Raw genomic sequence first — 15,764 nt, 5'->3', positions numbered from 1 at the left:
TATTTGGTGCTTATCAGCTCCTTTGTTTCTTCTAATTCCTCTTTGTATGTCTCCTATAAATGCAAAATATTATTGAAGTCCAACAAAGAAAAACCCACATTTGCTAGTAAATAATTTCTGTGAAAGTTAAGTGCTGTAAGAGCAGGCAGGGACTTCAACACAGCATGAAATTACGGATTTCATGCAGTTGCTGTCATCTTGTTCTGTCTCTGGATTTCATCTAAAAAATACTGCTCTTCTGTGTGGTTCCCTGAAATCAAAACAACTATTGAACCTGATGGATGCATAATGTTTTCTGGAAGAGATGAAAGTGTATGCTGGTATCTGTGAAATCAGCAGGTTGCTGAGAGCGTGTGTGAGGACAGGGATTGGCTGCAAAGGTATTTAAACATCTTGGCGTGTGGTCCTTCTAGTAATCTTGGTTTCACAAAGACAGAGTGTTCTCTCCACAAGGATCAATGCTTCACTCAGAAGCCTGAAATCCACTGACTTAAAGAGTTTTGAGATGCTGGAGTGCTTTGGTTATTCTGGTTTATTTAGAGTGGCTTGTTCGAGTGTAAAGCTTTTCAAGAATTCAGTGTCTGTCATTTAATTTGTTCTCTTCAGAAACATTGCACCTTGTAGAAACTAAATACTGTTCTAGCTGGGAATAGGAGGGTGATTTTATGTTATCTAGCTTTGTTCTACAGGTGCCCAGCCCAGATAGCCATTGCCAGAAATATTCTTAACTGAGAGTCAAATCCAAGAAGAGCCAGTGTATATGAATAGAGGTCCTATCCTGTGCTGGCCTGTGGGGAGAGGAAAGACTCCTAACAGGAGTGATCATCCTTGTTAAGATGCTAGCTGCGATCTTCCTAGGCTTGTGTGGAGAGGAATTCCCTTTGGATCCAGGAGGAGGATGGAAAGTCTGCTATCTACCAGCCTTCCCAATTGTGTCTCAGATGCAAAAGAGAAAATGAAGTAATTCTTTGGAATGTGGATCTTCAATGTAGAAAACAGACAGCCTAGTATATGTTGAGGTGTATGTCTCTGGCACACTTCTGTATTGCACTAAAAGAGCAGTTTTCCCTCTCTTTTTATGGAGATGAGATGTATCCAAAGCCTGGTGTTTTCTGCACCACTAGAGAGATTACTTCTGTAAGTCTGCACTCTTGTGCTTACATGCATGTTCTTAGTATATTAAATATTTAGCAGAGAATAATAGTTTAAAATACTGCAAACTAGGCACGGAGCTGTGCTTTTGTGCCACTTATTCTTGTCTCACTACCCACGTTTGTGAACATGTCTAGCATAGACCCAAGATTTCTTGATCCTGAAAGTAAATTGAAGTTATTTATGGTTAGTAGGCTTCTGAAATGCTTTTAAAAATACCCTACTTTTAAATACAGATTTATAAAATATGTAAGTATATATATAAAATATAAGCAAGGAGGAAAAGAGTCCTGGACCCTGAAATGCTGTTAGTGGCTTCCAGTAAGAAGAAGCACCCTGTATTTTCTCCTACTCCAGTTGAATAATCAGTTCAGGCACTTGTCCTTCTCTTCTTAATTATGGGGGTCACTTTCACCTGTTTGTGACTCCCAAAGCCATAAGGACTACTGCCTATTTCTGCTGAGAAGTCTGATCTCTTCTGAATAATATTTTATTTTGAATGTATTCTTTCAATTACACTGGTAACTAAATCATGCCACGTTGGAGACAGTAACAGGTAATCCTGGGATACAGATGATAGAAGCAGGTATGTTTGGAAAGATGCTTCTGAGATGGGTAACTCTGTTGCTTGTTACATCTGAAAATACAGTTCTTTACATTTGTCAAAATTTTTTCCTCTGAATATGTGTGCAAGCAAAGTCAAAACACATATCTGATTAAATAGGAGCGTTCTGCCTTAATAATATTTAGCTTTGGAAACATGTTAAGCAAATGAACTTAATCGTCACAGGCTTAGCATCTTATCAGCATGATCTGGTTAGTGGTTGCTACTGAGCAGGATCTTCAGTGCAGAACAGCAGTTCAGAGAGTCACTAGTGGTTATCACTCCTCCACTGCACAGCTATTTGGGAAAAGCTTTTGCATATTACCGTGATGCATTCTGTGTGGGGCACTGACTGACTATATGCAGTGCCCCTTGTGTGTGATGGTGTTCTCATCACTGAAAGGGTCTCTTGCTGCCCAGAGGTTTGCTGAAAAACATTGTTTTCTGTGGAGCCAGCAGGAGTGAGGAGTTGGACCCCGTGCTTGTACCTCATTTGATGATGTTGGTAGATCTATTCATGCTGTCTCAAAATAATCACCCAGAGCTCTTGCATTGTGTCTGCCACCAGGAGTCTCATGCTTTTGCAGTAGCAGCTACCTTTTAGGTTTAACATGGATGCCCTTAAAACAGTAATTTACAGTTTTCATTGGCATTGTGCTACCAGTGGGATCCCTTTTGGAATGAAAGAAAATTTTAAATAAACCTAAATTAAAGGGAGCTGCCACTGTAAGGGTGTAGTACTCCTGATGGCAAGGCCAATGTAAAAGCGGTGGGTGAGTATTTCAAGACTTCTCCTTCTCTGGTACACATAACTTCTTCAGTGTAGTACTGAAGCAGTTCATAAACACTAATCTGTTTCTGTACTGGAAACGGTGGTACTTAGGATGGCACTGATTTTTCAGATGGAAGTTGAGGAATCAGGCTGTGCCGTATCAAGCACACAGGACAGGTGGACCAGGACATCACACATGGTGCTCTAGACTTCCTGGGGACCTTTGCTCCCATCTAGTCTTGCTTTGGGCATGGCTGTTCTGAGCTGTGTGCCTCCCTCCTGCCCCTGAGAAGAGGGAAGGCCAAGAGGTTACCTAGTTCTGTTTCTTAGTGGTAGTTAGACATGGTCTATTTAAGAGGTTAATGTTTGACTACAATGAGTTTAAAAGAGTCGATACTGTGACCTTGAGGGTGTTTTCAAACACCTTTATCGAAGGAAATGGGAAGCTGTGAATGAGGTGGGCTAAGCTTCTCAGTAACTAAGGGTTTCCTTCTCAAATTACCTGGGCTGAGACGGTGAATTCAGGATGGATCGTAAAAATGTACCCATAGCCATTTTCCTTTTATTTTCCTGGCAGCTAGGAAGGTGCTGGGAACCTGGGAGCTACAACTTGGTCTTCAATCAAATTGGTGGCAGTTTGTTTAACAAACGTCAAGGTAGAGCCTCTGGAACACAATCATTATGAGTCTGCTTCCAGGGCTGAAATGAGATGTGGGTTGTGCACAGCCTCTGTGATAACTCTGCCTGCAGAAATGGAGAAGCCACTGGGGACCTGTTTCCACCACTCTTCCACCCATATGGGATTAGTTTAATGGGGAGTTTGTAGCCTCAGTGTTTGTGTGGGCATTGGTATATGGACTGTTGTTCTGAGAATCCATCTTTTATTTAAATGGCTTTTTTCCAAACTATTACTCATTAAGATGAATTGCTATCTCCTCCTGAAATAGATGTTATCTTTCAAGTATGCCTCTGGACTTATTACTTCAGATGTGGCAGAACTCTGATTTATCTTAGATTTTCCTCGCTGTTCGAGGTTTCAGCCAAAGAAATGTCTTGATTCAGAAAGCCATTGATGGTATATTATTTTTTTTTAACTGTGGTTTATAAATTAAGGCAATTTAACAAGGCACTTACAAAAGCCCAATGCTTTTCTGCACAGCCTTAAAACATCCACTTAAAGCCAGATGTCCATTTTCATGTTTCTGATTCAGTAGAGGCACTTGTTCAAATGCTTGACACTAATCTCTACACTCTAGTAGTCCTAAAATCCATCCAACTCTATGTCTATGTCAAGCCAAATCTAGAACACACATAAATGCTTCAGAACTGCTCACCAGCATCAACATAAACCTCCATTTTTTCCCTGCTTTTAGAAGTACACTTAATTAATTGGTCATGATGGAAGAATGTGATTAGGAAAAGCATGCATGACTTTCAAAATTATCCATTTGATATACAGCCGCTAATGCACATTGGTAGCGTTCTGTTTGTACCTTGTCTGCAATAACATTTGCATGGAGAAAGTCAGCTTTGAGAAGCTTGAATTAGTACTTAGGTACAACAGAGCTGTCTGTCCCCAAGGTCTGATGGAATTGCATGCAGATTATCCAGAGCTGAGCTCTGAAGTGCCATAGGCTTCCATCATTTCTTAGCCAGCTGTCCTATGACTGCCTAGTGATGCTGTTAGAAAGTACCTGCCCTTTTGTAATTGTAAACAGTGATTTTGTGTTTTTACATCTTGACTCTTTTTCTGCTCCTTCCCCTGGTAGCTTCTGACACTCTTACTTAATATTCAGCTATCCTGCTGATATTAATCCTGCTGATTTTTTATCCCCTAGTGGTGGAGATAAAGTGTACAAGAATGGGTGAATGGGGAACAAGGGACAGTGATGTCTGCAGAGACAGTGTGATACAGACAGTAACAGGCGCAGAAGCTTACACAGTTCTATCGGTGTCTGTAGCCAGACAGATATAATGACTTTTGGAAACAGAAATTTGTAAATGCCTCCACATTCAACAATAATTTTACTGGAGTAGCTAACATTAAATTCAGCTTTTTACTGGAAGTGCAAGTTGGAAAGTAAACAGGGATGTTTTCTGAGCATCTCTGGTGTGTTCAACACTGCATGAGTAATCCTCATACTATAAAATGGTTTGAGTTTTTGGTCAGGCTTCACAGATGCTGCTTTTAAAGTTGAATAGGCCATATATCTGCCTCTCTGTATGAAGTGTTGAATTTTTCATAGCTGGGTTGTTTCTCTGTTCTAAGAAACTTTGTTCTGGCACGCCCATCATTTTCAGTACTGCACATGTGCTTTTGTTCCAGCCTGAGAGCAAAGCCTGGGCTTTGCTATGAGTGGTTTACCACCAGCATGACATCTGAAATCTTAGCCTTCCCTGTGGTTAAATGAAACTGGAAGATCCACACAAATGGGCAGAGGATCTCTGACCAGCAATTACAAATGAGACCTTTGCTGGATGCGATGATAAATAGGAGTGTGTGGGAGGTGGTAACAGCAAGAGGTGAACACGCAGCACTGGAGGCAAGCAACGTGATAGAGAGATCAGAGCCCTTTTATTGCCTCAAACAAAATGCTGCTGTTGAAAATTACTTGCTAAATCACACTCCAGTTGTTCCCTTTAAAGAATGCCTGCCTACTTGGAAAAATACATGCCTGAACCTGTTTAATTTTTTTTTAAACAACTTTCATTGTGTGTGCGCTCACATTGTATTGCCTTTCCAAGCTGTTCCTAGCTCCCCTTCCTAGCTTCCCTACAAATGACCAGCTGGGCGAGTTTTGTTAACAAGGTCTTCCAGCTTCCGCCTTCTCCAAATGATCCTACCTTCACCTAAGGAGACGCAGCCCAGTTCCTGCTGCTGCTGTTGACTTGCAGGCAGGAACATCCCATCCCCATAGCCGCTTCAGAGCTGAGCTTGAAGTGAAGCCTCCTCACAGGCAGATCCAGCTCCCTGCCTCCTTGTCCCAACAACCAGATGGCCAAATGTCTTATGCCAGCAAAACTGCTGCTCACTCAGCACTGTCCTTCATCTTGCACACTCTTCTCAGCATGCCACTGCTTTTCTTAATGGGAAGAGCTGCTCCTGCCACCACCATGTCCATGATGCCTGGACATGTTTGAGCCTGCCAGGGATCTTTTCAGTGGGAGTATTCATGGGCACAAGGCTACGTGGCTTGCAGAACCAAACGCCAGTGGGAAGGTCTGAATGACATGTGTTCACTGATGCTAAGTCTCCTTTTGATGACTGCACTTTTTCTGTCCCAAAACAGAGGTGGCCTCATTTCACACACAGGGTATATGATACTCCCCAAGAACCTGCTCAGTGATATGATATTTGACCTCAAGCACAATTCACAGTTCTGCTTTATGTATTAGCAGTTACTTTTATCCTGGGCCCTTTGATGGTGCTTCTTACGTTTGCTCTTGGTGGCACTGAGCCTCCCAACACTGTTGGTTCTCACCTGTCCTTACTCAAGCATTCACATTCTCATCAGCTTGTTGCTCATCATCACTATCTACCATCCCCGTTCTGCCCCCCCACCCCAACTCCTTCAGGCTAATCCTCCATCACGTCGTGCTTTTCCTTAGCCCACGGGGTACTTACTCTCCCTCCTGTCAGATCCCTGTGTTGATTTCCAAGCCTAGACTCCCAAGTCTGCAAGCCCAACTTCCACTTTCATCTCTGTGTGTCCAATGTCCACCCTCTTGCTCAACCATCCCAGCCCCAAGGGGCGAGGGAAGAGTTTCCCACTCAGCTCACATAACACGGGATCGACCCAGCCCTCGGCTGTGGACGAGCCCAGGGAGTGCGGGCAGGGTGCGGCTGGGCTGGCCGCCTTCCCCCCGGGCGCGCTCAGAGACGGATCCGCTGTTTGTCCCGAGGGTGAGGGACGGCCGGCGCTTTGGGGCACCGGCTGGGGCGGTCGGGAGGCGGGGGGCGCGGAGCCGAGCCGTGCCGTGCCGACACTCGGGGCGCGGCGGCGGTGGGCACTGACGCACGGCGGGGCGGGCGCGGCGCTATAAAGGCGGCGGCGGCGGCGGCGGGGCGGCAGCACCATGGAGAGCTGCCGGGCGCTGGCGCTGTGCGCCGTGGCGGCCGCGCTGCTGCTGAGCGCCCGCGGGCACGGAGCGACCCCGCCGCGCCGCGCCCGCGACCTGGGACCCCCCGGCGGCGGCGGCGCCTCCCGGGAGAAGGAACTGGTGGGGCGGGGACCGAGGCCGGGCGGGGGGCACCGCCGGGGCTGGCGCGGTCTGACGGCGGCTCTGGGGTCTCTCGGCAGATCGAGGCGCTGCAGGAGGTGCTGGAGAAGCTCAAGAGCAAGAGGGGACCGCACTACGAGAAGAAGTTTGGGCAGGTTCCCATGGTGAGTGTCGCGGCGGAACGGAAGGGAAGGGAAGGGAAGGGAAGGGAAGGGAAGGGAAGGGAAGGGAAGGGAAGGGAAGGGAAGGGAACGAGACGGGACAGAGTGGGACTGGACTAGACGGGACAGAATGAGACTAGGCTAAACGGGACGGGGCAGGACTGGGCGGCCGCTGGTGGCGGTCCCACTCACCGCCGGCCGCTGCCCGCAGTGCGACGCCGGGGAGCAGTGCGCCGTAAGGAAGGGGGCTCGCATCGGGAAGCTCTGCGACTGCCCCCGGGGGACTTCGTGCAATTCCTTCCTCCTCAAGTGCCTGTAAGCAGGGGCGCCCCACAAGCCGCCGGGAGCGCAGGCACCGACGTCTGGCCGCCCCGACGTGCTGGCGACTTCCCGCAGCTCCTCCACCCAAGAAACGCAGCGAGAAGCCCCCGCGCCGCCCGTGTAACGCCGTCCGTGACATCCGACATCCGTGGAGCTGTTTTCTTTCTCTCCCCCGCCCCACCCCGTCCTCTCCCTCTCCTCCTCCCCCGCTTGTTTTTGTCCGTCCAGGAAAATCCCGGGCCGTGCCTTGGGAGTAGTGGTGTCGGTCCCGGGATCTGCAGTGCCGTCCCGGTGCAGACCCGAGTAGTGCCAAGCCGTGCCGGGAAGCGGTGCTGACCCCGTGCAGTGTCCCGGGCTCTCCGGCTCCTTCCTCGGGCGGGAAACATCCACCCACTGCCAGCCGGAGGAGCCGGGGGCAGGGATTTCCCTGGGGTGGTTGGGGGTAGAGGGGAGGGGCGGGATGCGAGTGTGTCCAAAGCATCCTGACCCCCTCTCTCTTGCCTCTCCTCTGAGAGGACCCAGTTCGGCACACCCCAGAAGAAGCGGCCCACAGCCCTCAGTGGGGTTCACCTACACCGCTGGCCTCAGGCCAAATCCAGCTGTGCTCACCCTGTGCTGTAGAAAGTCCTGCATGAGACACTGGTGGTGGGCAGGGGTCTGGTACCAGCCTGGCTGGGGGGGGGCTGGGGGGAAATCGATTGCTTTACCAGGGCCACCACGGAGAGAAAGCTGTCTGGATTCGTTGCAAACTACCTGGGGATATCCTAGTCATCTAGACCAAATGGCTCACGTTTCTACAATGAACTAATGTATATAAATACGTCTGTCCTCCACAGGTACACTGTGTGTTTCAGCAAACCCATAACGTGTTTTAATCCTTTGTTTGTCTCTATTAATAAAGTCAGTGTTCTGATGATGGTATTTTGGGTGTTTTAATTCACATGGGAATCTCTAGCACTCAGAGGGAGATACTAAGGGTTTCTCCACAACTATTGCAAGTGTTCCTGTGTGCCATCGGCCAGGTCAGGACAGGACTAGAAACCAAGGTTCATGTGCTCTGGTGCTGCTCAGCTGATGTCTGCTCTCTCCCCACAGGCACCCAGAGAGACTGTGATGAACACAGAGGCTTAGGACCTCAGGTTTTCCTTTGGGACAGTACATGGTGTATCCTGGCTGCAGGGACTTGTCTGGGGAGGCAGTGTATGGGGGCAAAAACCATGAGCTGGATCATCTGTGTTACTTTGTGTTTGATTACCACAAACGATGGATCCCTGAAAGAGCCTCTTGCCTCTTCTTTGTCACAATTCATCCATGGGTGTCTTTGCGAGAACCAGCTCTTAATTCTATCAGCATGGAGACGAGGGACTCCAGGGGCCAAGGCAGACACAGGGGAAAGACATACAAGAAGTTTTCATATTTCACGCTGAAGAGAGCACAAATTCACATGAGAAACACAGAATTTTGTGAGAAAAAGGCTTCTATAAGGCATTTGTTTTATTTCTAAACAGTAAGAGCACATAACCAACTCTGACTGAAACAGGTATGAAGAAGCTAACTTCAAAAAGAGACCCACCACTTCTCATTTTGCTATCAGTATGACTACTATTATTATTGCTGGTATCAGTACTGTGGTAGGGTTGTTGCTGGTGTTTATTGTTGTTATTATTAGTTATTATTTTCCAGGCCAGGAATGAGCTCATCTTAGCCCAGAGAAGGACAAAATAAAGGGTAGCTGAAAACACCCGGAGTGCTAAGGCTATTTTAACAGGTGGGGCCACAAGACTGGCGTATGCCATTCATGGGCAAGGGAGTACTGACCTGGGGGACTGTGTATGTGGGGGAGTCAGGAGGGGAGGGTTAAATTAAGGCAAGAGCCATGGTGCACTTGGTGGGAACACTGTTCAGGAAGGACTTTACAGAGAGAAATGGATATGTAGTGAGCAAGGATAGTTCAGTCAGGAGTGGTAGCCCACTCTGCCTGCAACTTTTGTGACCATGGGTGAGTAACGCCTGTGGGGGAGAGGCGTGATTGTGCATTTGCAGGGCTGGAGGCAAGTGTCAGGTTTTGTAAACTTGTAACTGCTTGTGGAGGTTTTTATGGTATTTCCCAGAGATATTGTAGAAATCCTTGATTTCTCACAGAATAATGAAATAATTTGTGTAGCATCTCTGTTTGGTTCCCATACAAACAATAAAAAGGACTGTACGATATTAGTACTGGATGCTTTCAGGCAGAGAGTGCATGCTCTGGCTGTTCGATGGTCCTCTCAGGCTGTGTCTGGCCCCAAGTACCACAATCATCTCAATGAACTGTTTGTGTAGATTGGCTCTACATGTAACATTTACTGAAGGTGTGTTTACACAGAACTGAACTGAAACATGAAATATTGGACTAAAATATATCAAGAATTATTCAGCTTATGTGTTGATTTTATAGTTCTTGTTTTTCCTGATTACAGTGCTTGAAATTATAAACATGGTTTACATAAAGATCAAAATTATAAATCTAAAACCTAACTTTAAAAATCAGGATTTAGGGTTTACTTTCATGATACTGACATTATGACAATACTCTCTGCAATATTGTGTGCACTAACCTGAGGGCTCTTAGCATGTTGGTTATATACAAGACCACTTACATTACATTGCAGTTATTTCTATTTTAGAGATTAAAAAAAAATACATGAGGAGAGAAACTTGTTCTGTAAGAATCAGGATAGAATCAGCATTTGTGTATTTTTCACTCTTGAAATCAATTACATGAAATGACACCATTTTTTCAATTAAAATACCTCCAGATTTCACCTTACTAACACTTCCAAGATGGGCCTACAGACAACATGTCCAAAAGAAGAAGCACAGTTTTTGAGGATTCCTCTTAGGTTTAGACACCAGAAAGGGTTCAGAATAATAATAACTGTGGTTCAGAATTAATGAGTTTACTGAGTATGAAGTAGAAAAACCCAGCTGCTTCAAGTCCTATCCTATTAGAACTCAATCACTGTAAATCTGCTTGCCTCCTGCCAACTCCATTTGAAGACCAAATTTTTCTCGTTGACTGGATCTTCCAGCTAGAAAGAGATGTAAAAACTGCTCCTGACAGGCTGGTTGTCAGGTAATTTCTTTCTGTGTGATGGGTTGACCAGCAGTCTCAGCTGGCCCCATAGCCCAGGGGATCAGTGCTGTGCGCCGCTCACTGGTTTTGGGGGCTGCTGGCAGCTTCCAGGCACTTGGGTTTGGCTAAAACATTTTCATGTTTTCAGCTACTCTACATGTGAAGACTGAAACATAGGGAGACATCATGAAAAAGTCTAGTAAAAAGGTGTTAATTCAAGAGGGTGTTACATGAAACTGCTATCTGAAATAAATAAAAAAAAAAAGAAATACAGTGCTAGAAATCAAGGAATCCTTGCAGAAACCCCACCTGTATCAGTAATTCAATCCCAATGAAAAAGCTAGTTGAATATCAAGCACCAGGACAAAGAGGCCCAGCCAGTTTTTCTCTTCTCCTTGCCGTCTGTGGGCTTTCTCCATGTCGTACCTGCTAGCACAGTGTGATCCACCTTCCTCTAGAGCAAACCTCTTCCCAGAGATTACCTAGTCAAAACTCAACGATCATCAACTTACAATATTTATCTGCAGCCAAGTCTTCTCCAGGAGGCTCTACATGATTCTCAGGCTTGGTGTTCCTGGTGGAGGCAGGCAGTGCTTTTCATTAACCAGCATTTGGAATATGTATGCCTCTGGGTGGCAGCTCCTGGGATAGCAGATGGCACAGTACTGAGAGGACAACTGAGGTTCACATCAGGAGTCACAGAGGTAACATTGCACGGATAAAATGTATTTCACATATACTGGACAAATCCCATTATGTTTTCTCCTGAAGGGGGTTTTGCTTCTTCTAAGATTCTGGGGGATCTGTTTGTTGTTGTGGTAGGTTTGGTTTGTTCTCCCCTTTTTCCTCACCCCCTTTCTTTCACTGCCTCCTTCTTTGAGTAAGCAGGGAAAATAGCTACACACTAATCTACACTGATTGATAGAATATGTGGATGTTTTCAGGTGTTCTACCTTTTTGTAGCTTGTATAGAAGTAAATGACATTGCATCCAGTCCGTTGCTCTTCCTTGTAAGGTTTGCATTTAACAAAAGTAGTGGAGACTTTATGGCCTTCTGCTGGTGGTATATCCACCACAGATTGGAGCTGGGCAAAAATGAAACCAGCAGAAGAACAAGAGGTGGCAGTGTTGTAATGGAATGACATTCTCAGCACGCAGCTGTCTCTCCTCTAAATGACTGTGTTAGCTCAACAGTGATGAATGGGATTTTGGGGATTTTTTTTTTTTTTTTTTTTTTTTGTACAATAGAGCAAGGTGGAACATGCAGCTATACTTCGCCTGTGACTCCTTACGACTCCCAGCAAGTCACCCTTCTGATCTAGGTCTCTAAGAGATGATTCTCCCTTGCTGGAGAGGGAGGCTGCACAAAAAGGAGCTCAGGAACCTGAGCAGCCTTACCTGGGTCCTTCCTTCACTCCCCCAGTACCTCACCCCATCTGTGTGAGCCCCTTTTCAGCTCAGGTCTGGGCCTTCACATTTTGGCAAGATTGTTCAGAGGGTGTGTGAGACCTCCCTGGAGCCTGTGGAAACAGTCTGTCTGCAGTAGCAGCTATAATGAGATTGGAATTTAAAACAAATACTGATTAGGCATTCAAGTGTTGCTCTTTTAGTTCTTCCCTAGTAAATGGCAAATACTGTTTTGTATGTGGTAATTGGCTTGATGGCAACTTGGAGATCCTGCCTGTTTTGCCTGGGGGGCAGAATGTCTTCTCACTTGCAGGCACTACTGTAACAGAACAATCACACAGCAGCCAGGCTTTGTCCCAGAAGTACTTCCCTTCTTCTGGTCCCGTGATTGTCTTGTAGGATCCTACAGGATTCACAGAAATGATCACACCAAAGCAAAGAACCAACTGCTGGGTTCCAGCCATGAACCACAAATTACATTTCAGGGTCAGGCACAGAGAGAGTGGATGGTGGTGAGAGCTCACCTCTGTGCCTGGAAAGACAGATAGTCCTGGAAGCTGTGCTAAGGCCCACAGAGAACAGGGATATAATTTGAAACAGCCAGCACAGCTTCACCAAGGGCAGGTCCTGCCTGGACAACCCAGTGGCCTTCTCTAGTGAAGTGACAAGAGATGAGCTGCAGATATCATCTGTCTAGAATTCTGTAAGGCCTTTGACACAGTCCCCCATCACATCTTTCTCTCTAAATTGAAGAGAGATGGATTTGATGGGTGGACTGCTTGGTGGATGAGGAATTGACCAGATGGTCACACCCAGAGGGTAGTGGTCAACAGCCCAACGTCCAGATGGACGTCAGTGACAGGTGGTGTCCCCCTGGGGTCTGTATTGGGATCAGTACAGTTAAATGTCTTCAACAATGACACAGACAGTGGCATTATGTGCAGGTTTGCAGATGACACCAAAGTGAGCGGTGCTGTTGACACTCCTGAAGGACAGGATGCCAACCAGAAGCACCCGGACAAGCTCGAGAAGTGGGCCCATAGGAATCTCATGAGGTTTAACAAGACCAAGTGCAAGGTGCTGCCCCTGGGTCAGGACAACCCCCAATATCAGCACATCTGGGGATGAACAGATGGAGAGCAGCCCTGTGAGAAGGCCCTGGGGGTGCTGGGGGATGAGAGGCTGGACATGACCCAGCCATGGGCACTCACAGCCCAGAGAGCCAAACGTGCCCTGGGCTGCATCCAAAGCAGCGTGGGCAGCAGGGGAGGGAGGGGATTCTGCCCCTCTGCTCTGGTGAGACCCCACCTGGAACACTGCATCCAGCTCTGGGGTCCCAGCACAGGAAGGACAGGGACCTGTTGGAGTGAGTCCAGAGGAGGCCACCAAGATGATCAGAGGGATGGAAAACCTCGCCTATGAGGAAAGACTGAGAGAGTTGGGGTTCAGAGAACAGAAGGCTCCAGGAAGATCTTATTGCAGTCTTTCAATACTTACAGGGGGCTTATAATAAAGATAGGCCCTGCTTTTGGCAGGGCCTGCTGTAATAGGACAGAGGGAAGCGGTCTTAAGCAGAAAGAGGGTAAATTTAAATTGTGTATTAGGAAGTAATTTTATGATGCGGGTGGCAAAAAAAATGGCACAGGTGCCCCAGAGATGTAGTAGGTGCCCCAACCTTGAAAATACTCAAGGTCAGGTTGGACAGGGCTCTGAGCAACTTATCTAGCTGAGGATGTCCCTGGTCCTTGCAGGAAGGTATTGGACCAGATGCCCTCTAAAGGTCCTTTCCAACGCAAAGGATTAATTCTATGACTCTATAAAAAAAAACATCATACCCTACCATTCTTCACAACAGACTTATTAACTCTAATGGACACACTAGACATGCTGATTTTCTCCCTTATGGAGATGGAACTCCAGCATGTCTATTTGCACTGGTCTGGTTAAAGAACATTTCCCCTGACTAAACTTCCACACTATTTAGATTTCATTAATGGCACACAATTTTCAGGTACACTCTTCTCTATTGTATCAGCTAGAAATTTATATGCTTTTTCCAAAAAGCTCTGTAGAGCAATCCTGCAGCCCATGGGGATCCATGGGAGATGCAGAGATCCACCCACAGCCCGTGGGGGAGGTGCCCACGCTGGAGCAGGTGGATGCCTGGAGGAGGCTGTGATCCAGCGGGAGACCTGGTGGAGAGAGAGGGCCCTGCTTCCAGGCTGGAGCAGCCTGTCCTTGGAGGACTGCACCCCGTGGAAGAATGACCCACATCACAGCAGTCTTGGGAGGACTCCTGTTCATGAGATTGGAACCATGCTGGAGAAGTTCACAGAGAACTGTCTCAAGTGGGAAGGGACCCCACGGTCTCAGATCTCGGTGATGAACTGACCAAACCCCCATGCTCTGTCTCCCTGTGCTGTTGGTCAGAAGGAGGGAGGGGTTGGGGAAAAAGGTGTTTTTAAGGGTTTATTTTACTTCTCAGTATCCTCTTCTGATTTTGTTAGTAATAAACTCACTTTGTACCTCTAAGGCGAGCCTCTTTTGCCCTTGGAGTGTTTTCTCCCTGTCCTTATCTCTACTCATGAGCCCTTTGTTGATTTTTTCTCTCCTCTGCCCAGCTGTTGCAGGGGAGGGTAAGTGAGCAGCTTGCATGGGTGCCTGGCATTTGGCCAGTGTCAAACCGTGACAAGCCTTCAGAATAGTCATTGCATTCATGAATATTTGCAACAAGACTTTACAAGTCTTGTTTAGAGGTTTGCCACTTTTTTAAAATCACTTTTTCATGACATCTATAAGGAATTAAAGAAACTAAACCACAGAGTCAATTAAGAAATGCAATAACTAAGCATTAAAAGACTGCTTCAGTATCTCCCAGGCCAAGATAAAGGCTTCTTTGAAATGCAGAATTGTTTAAAGCTGAATTGAATTCTGGTTGTGAATTTGGGAGGCAACACTAGCAGTTGTCTTCTTGCATTTATCCATAAAACAGGTAACATCTCAGACCAAAGTGCACATCCTTGCCAGATAGAGATCACAGAAATGAAACTAATGATGACAATAGGATGATGTGTTAAACAAAATGCAGCTAAGAACATAATAAAATGCATAAAGGCAAGTGAGAGATTATTACTTTCTGGATGACATATCCATGGAGGATGCTGTACAAGTCATAGTTTTATTGTAGCCTCACCTCTCATTTTTATTGATGGAATTAGCAGCAATCTTTATGAAGGACATCAGGGGAGGATATTTTTCTACATCTGAACACAGAATTTTTGGTTTGATTTAAACTGTGACCCTAAACTCACGTGGAGACTAGTAGATGGTGAACCTGTCTTTTTAAACAGCAGAATCAAGGAGGGATTAGCTAATTTATTTGTATCAGAAAACAAGGTGGCATTTTTTTCCTGTCAATTTATTATAAACACTAGTACAGGTACAGGATTCCATAACGAACCAATGGAGGGTAGTGGATGTAAAGGCACACCACCTAGAATGGTTTCACTGTGCCCTGACAAGGCTGCAAGGGCTGAAATCCCTTCTCATCCACACCTTTTTGTATTCCTGATACACATTAAATGACAGGAATTCAGAACAGGACATGCCCTAACTTGAGCTGATCTAGCAGGTTTTTATATGTAGTATTTCACCCTCATTATAAACATAAAGAACACTGTGATTCAGGACACAAAGCTGGTGTTTTGAGTTAATTCCTTTTGATCGTAATGCTTTAAATCTGTCTTCATGAGTGCATTCAGCAACTATTGTTGCATCTCATGCTCTTCAGAATATATTTTACATTCATTTAACTCACTTTCTACAAGCTTATACATCTTTTTATATCTGTCACTTTATGAATTCAAATTGGATTGAAATTTACCTAGTTTTAGTAGTATTCTTACATGGAAAAGTTATTCGAGACTCAATTAGCAAAGACGACAAAATTCTATGCAAGTAAGATACAAGCCTGATAGAATACAGTTATATTCATGTGCAAAATACTTGGAT

At 45.9% G+C, this 15,764-nt stretch overlaps 1 protein-coding gene across 1 annotated transcript; it reads left to right on the top strand.

Annotated features, from left to right (window-relative positions):
• The first annotated feature begins 6,588 nt into the window (after positions 1–6,588).
• Positions 6,589–8,152, top strand: CARTPT (CART prepropeptide). Its single transcript, XM_032096488.1, has 3 exons — positions 6,589–6,749; positions 6,830–6,913; positions 7,122–8,152. Exons 1-3 carry the CDS (start codon positions 6,606–6,608, stop codon positions 7,227–7,229), a joined length of 336 nt encoding a protein of 111 aa, XP_031952379.1. The 5' UTR covers positions 6,589–6,605; the 3' UTR covers positions 7,230–8,152.
• The last annotated feature ends 7,612 nt before the right edge of the window (positions 8,153–15,764 follow it).

Source organism: Corvus moneduloides, chromosome Z, assembly GCF_009650955.1.
Source record: "Corvus moneduloides isolate bCorMon1 chromosome Z, bCorMon1.pri, whole genome shotgun sequence".
NCBI lineage: Eukaryota > Metazoa > Chordata > Aves > Passeriformes > Corvidae > Corvus > Corvus moneduloides.
Note: the sequence above shows the minus strand (reverse complement) of the source record. Positions and strands in the feature narration are given on the sequence as shown.